The following is a 13,434-nucleotide window of genomic DNA, read 5'->3' on the forward strand; positions in this document are numbered from 1 at the left end:
GATACATTGAGATTTATAGATTACCTTAAAGGATGTTGTTATCTTTGGGTACTGAGTAAAATCACCCATTATACCACAGTTGAGTCAACCATTTCTCAATCACAGAGCATTTCTTTTGTTTCTAGTTATTTACAAGTAACATAACTGTAAACATTTATATAGATTTTTTCTTTTTAATGAGGTCCTTGGAATTTATTCCCCATATGGTCAGTTTTATGATTCTACAAAACTCTATAAATCACACACGTACTTATCATGAACCTTTTACTTTTAGCTATTTTCATCCTTTCAGCTGTTTTCCATTAAGTCAGGTATCTTGTATACAACATTAACTTGTTTTATTTACTTCTTTTCAATGATTTTTTTCAATTAACAAATATTTTATTTTCTCTACCTTCCATCTTTCATTTTTCTGAAGCAACAACAAAAAAGAATAACAAAACTCTTGTTATGATTATATCACAATTACCTTATAATCAAAGATTCCCATGAAAAGCTTAAAAAAAGGTGATTAAAAACAGAGATAATATCCACTTCTCTTTCCAATATAATGCTAATGAATTGGAAAGGTCACAGGTTTGGTTCTTGCCAGTTTCCCTCTATTCCTTAACGACAAACATTCTCATCTAGCAGTCTCACAACTACATACCATTTAGTGGTCACTAAGGGAATTGATTGAGTTACTCTGAGTAGTTCAGGGCAAGATATAATGATTACTGTGATGAAATCTTCTAGTTCTTGGTTTATGGATGATGAGTCTATAGTGTCATCTTCACATATAAAGGTCAGTACAAAGATCTTAGGCATGCTTTAATTAGAAAGTTAACATAACCTTATTTAAACACATCAACAAAATGTTTAGATTCACTAGATTCAGTCATTTTACCTTAATTTCTTCAAGCTCAGTCAATTTGTGAAATATTTTTAAATGAATAAACTAAAGATTTTTTGGCTGATTTATATTAACTCTTGGATCACAATGATTTACTAAATATAATCCTATTATTTATTTTACAAACTTATGCCTATGAGTCTTGATTGTTGCTCTTGGAGTAATACACATACTTGGGGTTTTAATTTTAATTCTGTTTAGTTGTCCTCTGTTATGTGCACTTTTTAATAGTGTGGTATAGAGGCTTCAATGTGACCTGAACCAAATTAAAATGTAATTGGGTAATATTTAACAAAATGACTAAAAAATGCAATAAAACATAGATAATGCTAATTTTTAGTTTTCTAAGTCAATATACAACCCACAGGGATCCATTTCTATTTGAATTTGATACTAGTGATACTTTGTATTTTTTATTTTTATAAGCTATAATTTAATTTATAAAGCCTTGGAAATAAGTATAGGGTGAGACAAAAGAATATTTAATAACTCCTTTATTTTCTGTTTTTAATTTACAATACCATGATATCATATACAGTATATATGTATGTATATGAAATAAATATGTATATATAGGAGACGAAAATAATTTGTGACCTTTGGCCCACTCTATACTTAACGTCTTGTGCCCATGCACTCTGAGACTATAAGTTATAAACAGAGCTTCCAAACCAGGAGTTTCCTATACTGACAAAATCCTAGATCTGTACCAACACACAAACTTATCAAAAATGATTGTTTAATGAGCCCTTGCTCAAAAATTTCAATGGCTCTTCATAGCTTTTTGAATAAAATACAAACTCCTTGGTCTGACTTGTAAAACTTTTCATTGTCTAACTTCAGCCAACCTCTTTAAATGTTATTTTACTCTGTTCCCTTTCACATTATACTATGAGATCCTGCTAAAATGAATTACTTGTGCTTCCCTGAAATCATCTTGCTTTCTCCCATCACTTTGCCTTTGTCTATCTCATCATCCATGCCTAGAGTAGACTTCCCTATCACTACTGCCCATTTTCATTTATTGACATCCTTCCCCATTTTTAAGAGTCAAGTCAGGTGCTACTTCCTTCATGAAATGCTTTCCTGTTTCTTTTCTTCACTACAGCTGGAGTTGATCCTTGCCTTTCTTTAGTCTTTCAAGTAAATCCAATAAACACTTAAATGTCTGCTATGTGCAAGGTATTTTGTTAAGAACTGGAGAAAAAGGGCAAAAATGATATAGTTCCTGCCCCAAAAGAACTTCCATCCTACTGAGGGATAGAAACATGTATACTGATAAGTAAACACAAACTATGTACAAAGCAATTTCAGGAGTAAGTGAGCACTTAGAAGTAGGGGGACCAGGAAGGGCCTTCTGTTTAAAGTAACATATGATCTATATTTTAAAGGCACCCAGGGAATTTCAAGAAACAGAGACAAGGAAGTTAATTCCAGAGCCAGAGAAGTTCTCAGAGGTCGAGTCACCTTAATATAAGTGTTATATGTAGGGAACAGCCAAAAGTAATAAGAAATAATAAATGATTGAGTGAATGAAAAAGCATTTATTAAATGCTTAATACATTCAAAGCATTTGGGATACAAATAGAAAAGTGAAAAAAGTCCCTACTTTCAAGAAGCTCACATTCAAATGGAGAAGACAACATATATATGTATATGTATATGTATACATACATACATACATACATACATATATACATATACATATACATATATATACACACACACACACACACACACACACACACATATATATATATATATATATATATATATATTAGTTTAAAGTCAAATGGAATGGTCTAGGTCATTAGCCTGCAGTGGCAAAGCAGATAGTGTTGCATCATCTTTAATTTCATTTCTACTGGTAGAAGTATATTTCTCATGCTAAACTATTTGACAGTCCAATTTGGTGGTGAGAACTTTGTTCTCTGTGTTTTAAGTAGCTGTAGCTGCTGAGGAGTCAGGGCCTACACCACCTGCAAAAGCATTTGCTAAGTCACAAACTATAAGAGTTGATTCTCTGGATGATGACTTCAGAGGCTAGACTTTACTCAAGACCCTACTTTCTCCATAGCTTTTGGACCCAGGATCCTGGGCAATCTCCATTGGAGTCTGAGGTGAGGTGGTAACCATAATAGTAGCAGTGGTTTGATTTGCCTGGTACATCTTGCATCTTATCTCTCTCTCAATGTGTCTTACTGGTTTAGTTAGTCTCCCCTGTAAGTGGTAGTTGGTCAGCAATTGGTGGGGATGGTCTGATCTCTTCTCTAGAGGGGTTACTTTCCAGGTAATGACTGCAGGGCCTGGACTGAAAACAGAATAAACTGAAAATGTGAGAGCCAGGTTATGCAAAGCTCTAAATGCCAAATCGAGGATTTTGTATTTTATACTAGAGGCAATAGTTTGCCACTAAAGATCTTTTAGTAGGGAAGCAATGTGATTAGATCTCCATTTTAGGAATATCAGTTTGGGAGCTGTGGGGAAGATAGAATGAAAAATGGACAAACTGGAAGCAGAGAGGCCAATTAGGTTTATAGTTCCCACAATGGGGACCATGGCTTATATAGGGGTAGGGGAGGAGAAAACAGCATGGCTTCAAAAGAGCTGTGTGTGGTCTGACCCTCATGGGGTGAGTGATCATAGGGTCAGAAGATGGTTCGCATGCCGCTCTCCCATAATAACCAGTCATGAGGCTTGTCTCTTACACAGCTATTCTATATCCTTTGCCCGTTACAATTCCAACATTCTCCCACTCCACCACCAGCAACTATCTGAACTACACTGGGTATTTGCTTTGTAGTATGCTTATGCTCTAACCCCAACCTAGGCATCTATAGCAACAGCTATATGGGTATAATTGAAAAATGTTTGTCTCCTAATACACTCACCCCGTCCTCAAGATCACATTATCTGTTCTACATTATAGGGTGGTAACTAGTAAGAGGCCTGCCATTCCCCTTTTTACTTTGGATGGGACAGAGCAAATTGTAGAATGTATGTATGGTTTGCAATCTGCATCAAAGATCTCATTAAATATTTCTCCCCAAATCCACCCTTCTTCCATACTTCTCTATTTCTATCAAAGATATCATGATTTTTAAAGTTATCTAAGTTCACAATCCCATTATCATACTCAACTCCTTACTTTCATTTACCCTCCATATTCAAACAATTGCCAAATAGTTTCATATTAAAAAATAATAAACATTTTTATTTAAGGTTTTGAATTCCAAATTTTATCCCTCCTTACCTCCCTCCCCTTCTCCCTCACTGAAGTGCCAAGCAATCAGATATAGGTTATACATGTGCAATGATGTAAAACATTACCATCTTAGTCATTTTGTACAGGAAAACTCAAGTAAAAGAAAAAAATGGGGGGGGCAGCTAGGTAGCGCAGTAGATAGAGCACTGGCCCTGGAGTCAGGAGGACCTGAGTTCAAATCTGACCTCAGACACTTGACACTTACTAGCTGTGTGATCTTGGGCAAGTCACTTAATCCTCATTGCCCAACCCCCCAAAATAATTTAAAAGAAAAAAATGAAAGATAAAGTGAACAGTAGCTTCAGTCTGTGTTCAGTCACTATCAGTTCTTTCTTTGGAGGTGGCTAGTATGCTTCATCATTAGTCCTTTGGGATTGTCTTGGATCGTTTTATTGCTGAGAATAGTTGTCATTCACAGTTCTTCATCAAACAGTATTGCTGTCACTGTGCACGATGTTCTCTTGGTTCTGCTCATTTCACTGTACATCAATTCATACAAGTCTTTCCACACCTTTCTGAAATCATCCTGCTTGTCATTTCTTATAGCACAATAATATTCCATCACCATTATATACCACAATTTGGCTATGCCCCAATTGATGGGCATTCCTTTGATTTCCAATTCTTAGCCACCACAAAAAGAGCTGCTCTAAATATTTTTGTATAAATTGGTCTTTTTATCTTTTTTGGGATGTCTTTGGGAAAGAAACCTAGCAGTGGTGTTGCTAGATCAAAGGGCCATTGGGCATAGTTCCAAATTGTTTTTTGAAATATTTGGATCTTTTTACAACTCCACCAATAGTGGATTAGCGCCCCAATTTTCCCACATCCCCTCTAACGTCCAATATTTTCTTTTTTTGTTATATTTGCCACTCAGATAGGTGTGAGATGATACCTCAGAGTTTTAATTTGCACTTATCTGATCAATAGTGATCTAGAGCATGTTTATATGACTATACATAGCTTTGATTTCTTTCTCTGAAAATTTACTGTTCATATCCTTTGACCATTTATCAATTGGGAAATGACTTATATTTTTATAAATTTGACATAATTCTCCATATATTTGAGAAATGAGGCCTTTATCAGAGATCCTTGTTTCAAAAATTCTTTCCCAGTTTTCTGCTTCCTTTATAATCTTGGTTATATTAGTTTTGTTTATGTAAAAACTTAAAAATTTTATATAATCAGAATGATCTATTTTATATTTTGTATTGCTCTCTATATCTTCTTTGGTCCTAAATTCTTCCTTTGTCTATAAAACTGACAATGTCATTTTTTACACCTACTTTTTCATTTGTCTCCTTCTTTCTACTCACACAACCATGACTGTAGTTCAGATTTGTACCCTCTGGTCTATTGAAATAGTTTCTTCCATGGTTTCCCTGCCTCAAATCTCACCCCACTATATTTCACATACCTACAAAAGTGATTTTCTTGAAGGGCAGATCTGACTAGGTCATTCTTCTACTAAGCTAAATTCCAATGACTTTCTATTAACTCTAATATAAAATATAAACAAACTTCCCTGTTGGGTATTTAAATCCCTTGACAACCTGAACCCAACCTACATTTTTAGTCTCCTTCCTGCATTCTGTAGTCTAACCAAATTGGCCAGTTTATTCTTCCTCGCACATGAAGAAAAACAACTAAAATATTGAGATATGAGTAAGAAATTCAGGCATAATGCTATCCATTAAGCATAATGATATAAAGAAAGAGGAATGGATTTATATTGAAAACTTGAGTTGAAATCAGACAATAAAAATACCTTTAAAACAGAAATCCACACATTTTGCTAGCTACATTGATCAAATTAACCAAATAATTACTAATAATTATTATTTACAAGTCTATTTTATCCCTCAAGATATACACAGAAATTTTTCTAAAGTAATGAAACATTTTATGACTGCTTTTAAGAGCAAAAGTGTTTTTGTAATGTAGGGAAATAAAATATTTTTAAATATTGTTTATTTAATCTTTAATCTTTTAAATATCTTTAATATAGTTTATAATATATGTAATATAGCAACAATACATGCATGTAATTTACTAATAAAGTATCTTTATTGGGTGTGCTAAGACTTTTTATTGATAAGGATGTGATAAAAAAATTAGGAAACCATTGAATTATGATCTTTGTTCAGCCAAGAAATCAATAGTTCAAGTATAAACTAGAATAAGTCTTATGAGTAGAGAGAAGGAGATACCAAGGAGTAGAAGTATTGATAGGATTAAGCCACATACATAAAGTTATTGAGGGTAATATAGATGGCAACGAATCAGGGAAGATTTTACGGTGGCAAAATAATAATTGGAAAGCCACTGGTGTCCTTAATAGAGAGAGAGAATTTTGGAGGAGATAAAGGTATGGAAGAAGATAATATAAATTCCATTTTGAACATATTGAGATTATAGCCACTTGGTCCTGAATCATTTTATAATAATTATTTGTGTATTTTTGAAGGCAGGAGCCATATAATTTTTCATTTTTGTGTGCTTGGCACAGGGCCTTGCATGTAATAGATGCTAATTGGTAATTACTGATTAATTGATGGTTGGAAGTGTGAACACCTTTCTCAGAGAGAATTCAAGGAGACACACCCTATGGCCTCATGGTCACTTTTCTGAATGGTCATTACAAGGTAGTTCGAGAATCAAGTTAAAGTCATTCCCAGCTGAGAGCCAGCAATAGAGGGAGAACATGACTCCTGAAAGGGAATAGCTTTTGGTGAAGGAGGAAGGAATTTCTTCTGCATTTTCTCACCACTGCCTCCATCAGTCATGTCAACTAGCACCAGAGCTACTTAGCCAGATGGAGACACCCCATCTAGCAATTGGATTGCGGATTCCAGAGAGATTAAGACACATTTGAAGGTACAGAAACACATGATGCTTGAGGTGAAAATGCTTAGCTACAGAGATGCAGTCATTCAAGGCTGGAATATGCTTCAAGGAGTATGACCTCTGGCAGCAGAAGAGATCTGTCTATAAACTTTTAAGAAACACTATGCGGGGGCGGCTAGGTGGTGCAGTGGATAAAGCACGGGCCCTGGATTCAGGAATACCTGAGTTCAAATCCGGCCTCAGACACTTGACACTTACTAGCTGTGTGACCCTGAGCAAGTCACTTAACCCCCAATGCCCCGCAAAAAAACCCCAAAAAAAAACAAAAAAAGGAAGACTGCCATCCCAACTGAACAATCTACCCAGCAGAGTTGTTGTACCTAGGGGGAACTCTGAGGTCTCCATGGGAAAGAAGGGACTTGGCAGGAGCAGAGTTGTGAATTGCCTTTGCCGAATGTGTTCCCTATGTATGTACCTCATGACATCATACTCTTTAAGTTTGTGCCCACTCTTCCCATGGACACTGTGTGTATTTGTGGAAGAGTGTGCTTCAGTTTTATGGGAAAATGTTTTGTAGTTACTGTACTACTTTAGTAAATGCCTTTCTATGAGATAGTGTTTACTGGATGATTATTAATAGGAAGCACACAAATGGGTGCTATAGTTTTATAAGTAGCTAATCAGAGAGTACCCTAGAACCACCTTTGTGAACCCAACCCATAAATGTGGGCACAAGTTTCAGGAATATCCCAGAAGAAATATTACATTAGTATTTGAAAGGGCCTCATTTGCTATTTAGACCAACACAAACATGAAAAATAATCCGCTTTACAATATACCCAAAAAGTGATTACCCAGCCATTGCTTGACAACCTCCAATGAAGTCCCAAGGCAGCCCATTTAATTTTCAGATAGCTCTGTTAGAAAGTTTTTCTTCCATCAAGCCTAAATTTGTCTTTTGGCAGCTTATACCCTTAACTACTAGTTCTGCCCTCTGGGGCTAAATAGAGCAAGTCTAATCCCTCTTCCACATGACAACCTTTCAAATGCTTGAAGACAGCTATCATGTCCCCCTGGAGTCTTTTCCAGGCTAAATATCCATATTTCCTTGAACCAGTCTTCACATAGTGGGCCATTTCATGTCATAAATCAGAATAATGATCTCATTTCATATAGGTCTATTAGTATTCCCAAAGTTACTCACTACAATCCAGATTTATTCTTGGATTGAAGCATATAGATCCTCTTTAACACTAGGGGATCCTTTTTTTGTGCCCAAGAGCAAAATGTGATTCTTTTGTTTTTAAAATTCACAGTCCTTTCTTTTTTCTTAACATTGTGGTTTACTTTCAAGTAGACAAGTCCTCTCTTGAGAAGAAACATTACTGGATTAAAATTTTTCTTCTCCCCAAGTTTTCTATCTCCACATGATATTAGCCATACTTCCCTTCCCCTCTAGATTGAAATATTCATCTAGAAACTAGAGTGAGGGTTCATAATTTTATTTTGCCATTTCATCACATTTTTCATTTAATACATTTCACTTTTAGGTTCATTTTGCCATCATTCCTCTTGGTAAACAAAGCTGAAAGATGATAGTTTTGTTTCATTTATCTGTAGCCATTCTCTTATCAGGGTTTCTAAAATGACTCAAGCATCAGAGATTTTTAATCTGATGAATACAGCCCATTCTCTCCATCATATATTGAGCCATGTGTCTTCCTTTTGCTACACAGTAGACTAATATATGACTGTTCTAATTAAAATATGGTAGAAGAAAATTATTACAAGAAGTAATGTATTAACCATATAATGTTTTGGAATGGTGGTGGGTGGCTGTCATAATTTCTGCTTCTACAGTATATGAAAATGGAAAATAAAGTAGGGTTTTTTTTGTTGGGAAAGAAGATTTCATGTTATCTGTGTTTGCAGGCTTTCTGGCTCATATGCTGGAGGAATCCTTGCTGCGGGGGTGTTTTCATTTTCTCGCCTAACATGGCAGTGGTCCATTGCAGCAGAGGTTTTTAGCCTAAACAATTTGTTTGTGGGGCTGCTTATGGCTCTTGCTGCACATTTTGAGAAGGCAACAACTGCAGAAGACAGATCAAAGGTAACCTATTTTGATCAAAGTAAAATTATTTTTGTTTTAATTTTTGAATCAATGCTGTATTTTTTAAAGAATTTCAGTTTAAATACTAAACTTATACGTTCCACTTACTGTCACAGCAATCTAGAGAATATTGACTGAATACGTATATTCACTTATTTTACTGTATATTGCTACTCTACCCTTCATAAACCCTTCTCAAATTAAAAAGTCAGTTTCCTATGTAGTTAACCCTTTCTTTGCATGCATGTAGTAGAAAAAATAGTTTTGTTTTGAATAAATGTCTAATAGCTTTAAGCTAATTTTGCATGCCAGTATCATATCCCACACTACTAACAGTGTCCTCTGTTATAAAATAGTGGTTCTTAATGGGTATGACACAAATTTTGCTAAGTGTATCCTTAATGGGATAAATTTATTATTTAGTGGGGATCTATGAGTTCATTAATATAGAGAAAAACTTCTGAGGAACTTCCTCTATCAGCACAGATCAGCACCTTTTCAGAAGCTTGTAGTCTTAAGAGACATGCCTAGGGAACTTGAGAGGTTTAACTTGTGACCCATATGACTTTAACTTTTCTGGGCCTCAGTTACTTTATCTGTAAGGCAAGGTGGTTAGACTAAATCATATCTAAAATCTTTTCTAACTTTAAATTCTATGTCAGTATGAGGTGTTTGTTGTATTAATTCACATGTCCATGGTGCTTTTAACTTTCTTCACAGTAACCTAAAGTATAAGTATAACCTCCATTTTACAGAAGAAGAAATTGAATTTAAGAGCTGATAAGTGACTTGACCACAGGTACAAGATTACAGTGTTTGCTGCCACAGGGATAGTCTTTGGGGAATAAGTTACACCTCCAGCACACAGCTACCCATGACCCACCTACCTAAGGAGAAACAAAAACTTCAGTCCAATTACAAGCTACAACTAAAATATGAAGAACTGTCACTGCTAAAGTTTTGAATGTTGGTGAAGGGTTAGCTATAAATACTCTCTTCTCCATTTCAACTACCTACTGTTAAGGGCTAAAATTCTAGCTAGTCTGTCTAAAATATCTAATGAGTGGTCGCCAATAAATTATAAGCTTTAGCAAGAGTTAGACTTTTAAGCATTTATTAAGGAGAATAAGAATTTGGTAAAGAGAGAGAGAAAGGCCTAGATTCCTATCTATTAAAGGGAGAGCACATTTTTAGCTCCCTTCTCCGCCAGCGTCCCCAGGAAAGAGAGCGAGACTGAGCGCCAGTCTCTTCCTTCCTCCTCCCACTAGCCCGCATCACTTCCTGACTCCTGGTCTTGCCCTCAAAGACCTTCCCTTCATGGGCAGAACTCTTCTACAGTAAGTATCCAGCAGGTGGCGTCATTCCAATTGTTACACTACCTGGACAAATTGGGGTTTGGGACACTAAATGAGGCCTTTTTTCACTAGAGATGTTTCTTGTTAAATAGGAAACTATGAATGGATTTGTCATTTATTCCCTCATGATTAGGATGTGTATAATAAGTAACAAGATGAAGTTTTTCCTTAATTATTCAAGTCTTTGATTTTAAGCCACTTAGTTTAAATCAGCAAAAATGAACATAAAATGTTGAACCATTTTCTCTTTTATCTCCAAATTGGTGGATGTCACTGGAATATTTGCCTAATTGTGAAGCATATTTCCTCCAAACCTACCTAAGTAATGGGAGACAGTGTGGCATGATGGATGGGGAGCCACACACTGGCTGCATGACCCCAAGCAAGGCCCTTAACCTTGGTGCCCCAGGAAGCTGTGTAAGACTTGAAGCAGCAGAGAACACAATAACCCTCGTAGGGTAAAAGAATGTTCTTATTTTGGGGTTCTCTATGCCAGTGAAATCACAGGTCTTATCCTTATAAACAGTCATCCCTAAGGTATCACTAAAAATAGGTTCTTCAAACTTCCAGGTTCCTAACCATGGATAACCATTAGAAATGGCAGAGGATTATTTTGTGAATATAGTGCTTATCCCTCAATTATAGCCAATAGATACGAAATATTTTACTTGCAACAATTCAGTAAAGTAGGGAGTAAGATTTACTGTTGTCCCATTTTGCAAATTGTACAGCAGGAGTTCATAGAGGTGAAGTGATGGCTATCTAGTAAGTTGAATTCTGTATTAACTATCACCATCCCTGCATCTCCTGCCCCTGAGGCAGTGTGGAGTGGTGGTGGTCATAGAACTGGCCTTGAGACTCAGAGAGACTTAGGTATAAGTCCCACCTCTGACACATTTTGGCTGTGTGACACCCTTACCCCCAGCAAATAACCTGTTGAGGGAACTCTCTAAAGACTCAAAGTTTGAGAGAAGATTAAAGATCTGCATCATTAGAGGAAGTGCCTTACCATGAACCTCTTACATCGAAGAAATGACAGGCTAGACCCCAAGACAATAGAGTGTGTTGCAGTTCTTTCTATCAAACAATACTTTTCCATGATCAGGAAAAAAAAAATAGTTTGAGAACCAAGGTTGTAAACCATTTTGACCTTGGTTACAAGTTCACTGATTTTTAGCATGATTGCAAAAAATATATATTTATCCTACAAAACAAAAACAAATGAAATAGTGCTTCAGTTTTTAAATGTAAGATGCCAGAGATAAGAACAATGAATTTTAGTGTAGCTGTTGTCAACAAATAAAACCATTTCTTGATCATCTTTGGCAAACAGAAATGTTTCTATGTGTTATAATCCCATAGAACTATGAGTACCCACAGACTCAAAGGGAAAACAAAACCAATTATGAGTTTGATAGGCATCCTAGAAGTGTGGCTAAAGAACAATATAAATTTTTAGTCTCTTTATAGTTCATGTAATAACATTAAATAAATTTAATGCCAATGAGATGCCTATGGGTTACATTTGAATAAGTGATTCACTTAAAATGAGGAATACAATTCACTATTACTGTTGGGAAATTTATTTCTGAAACTTCTCTGAACTTCCATAAATTCATTCCTATTGAACCTGTTCTTCATCTTTATTACCTCTTCCCTCTGTTCTTCCATATTCTAGTTTTCCTCTTCAACCTCCCATTCTGACTTCATTTGCCTATCCATTATAGATCCTATGATCAGCCAATTCATTGATGTACTGATCACAGCACTGGAATCCTTTGCTCACTTGACCTCCTAGCATTTCATATTTGTTAATTCCCAAAGCTGGGTAATCATCTTTACCTGTTTGAGGTTTTTTTCCCCCTTTTTTTCTTTTTCTTTTCTTTTCTTTTTTTTTGGGGGGGGGGTGGGACTTATGCCTCAGAGTTGGCAAGCATGACTGGTGAAAATCACAAAGCCATGTTAATGGAGTCTACTACAAATTAATGGTATTTGACCTCAGCTGGATGCTCCTTCTATGTACTAACTGGGACGAATTGGGTTAACTTCTTAATGAATTCTAGCTTATACTGTTCTATGTAGCAATTGTTTCAAGCATTCTTTTCAAAATCCTAAACATACTACTACCCAGGTTTTTCAGCAGATAATTTCTACTTTTCAAATAGGGGCTCAGGATCTCTTAGCTTCTCTCCTTACTCCCTAAAAGTATTTTTGTATTATTCTTTTCCTTTAGCTCTGTCTCTGAAGTATCCATTTTTCTTTCCAAGGCTAATCCTATACTCTTTTAAAAAATTAAATTAAAAATTTTGGGTTACATTTTAAGTTCTGAACTGTCTCCTTCCCCAACCACACTAGAGAAGGCTACCACTTGACACAGACATATAAATAGATACATAGATATAGACATATCTACACACACACATACATATATCCATATCCATATCCATATCCATACCTATATCTATATATCTATATCTATATCTAAAACCATACCATGCACACCTCTGTTCATCAGTTCTTTCTCTGGGGTATGTGTAGCATCCTCCTTCATAGGTCCTTTGTAGTTTATTTGGATATTTATAATTCTCAGAATAGCCTAGTCATTCACTTATTTTTTGAATAATATTGTTATTACTATGTACAACATTCTCTTGGTTCTGCTCATCTTATTCTTTATTATTTCAGGTAAGTCTTTCCATGTTTGTCCTAAATTCAACCTGCTGATCATTTCTTATAGCACAATGGGTTTCTGTCACAAATATATACCTCAGCTTGTTTAGCCATTCCCCAAATGATGGACATCCCCTCAATTTCAGTTCCTTGTCACCCTGAAGAAAGCTAATATATATTTTCTAATATATAGATTCTTTTCCATTTCCCCTAATCACCTGGAGAAACAGACCTAATAGTGGTATTTCTTGGTCAGATGGCTGGACATCATTCTAGATTGCTCTCCAAAATG

At 35.6% G+C, this 13,434-nt stretch overlaps 1 protein-coding gene across 4 annotated transcripts in view; it reads left to right on the forward strand.

Moving 5' to 3' along the window:
• TMEM260 (transmembrane protein 260) overlaps positions 1-13,434 on the forward strand; it is a 104,733-nt gene that overhangs the window by 41,833 nt on the left and 49,466 nt on the right. For all 4 annotated transcript variants that reach the window (XM_043988502.1, XM_043988501.1, XM_043988503.1 and 1 more), the window contains exon 4: positions 8,940-9,117. In XM_043988502.1, coding sequence (XP_043844437.1) covers positions 8,940-9,117 — 178 coding nt within the window. The remainder of the gene's footprint in view (positions 1-8,939; positions 9,118-13,434) is intronic.

Source organism: Dromiciops gliroides, chromosome 2 (genome assembly GCF_019393635.1).
Source record: "Dromiciops gliroides isolate mDroGli1 chromosome 2, mDroGli1.pri, whole genome shotgun sequence".
NCBI classification, from domain to species: Eukaryota; Metazoa; Chordata; class Mammalia; order Microbiotheria; family Microbiotheriidae; genus Dromiciops; species Dromiciops gliroides.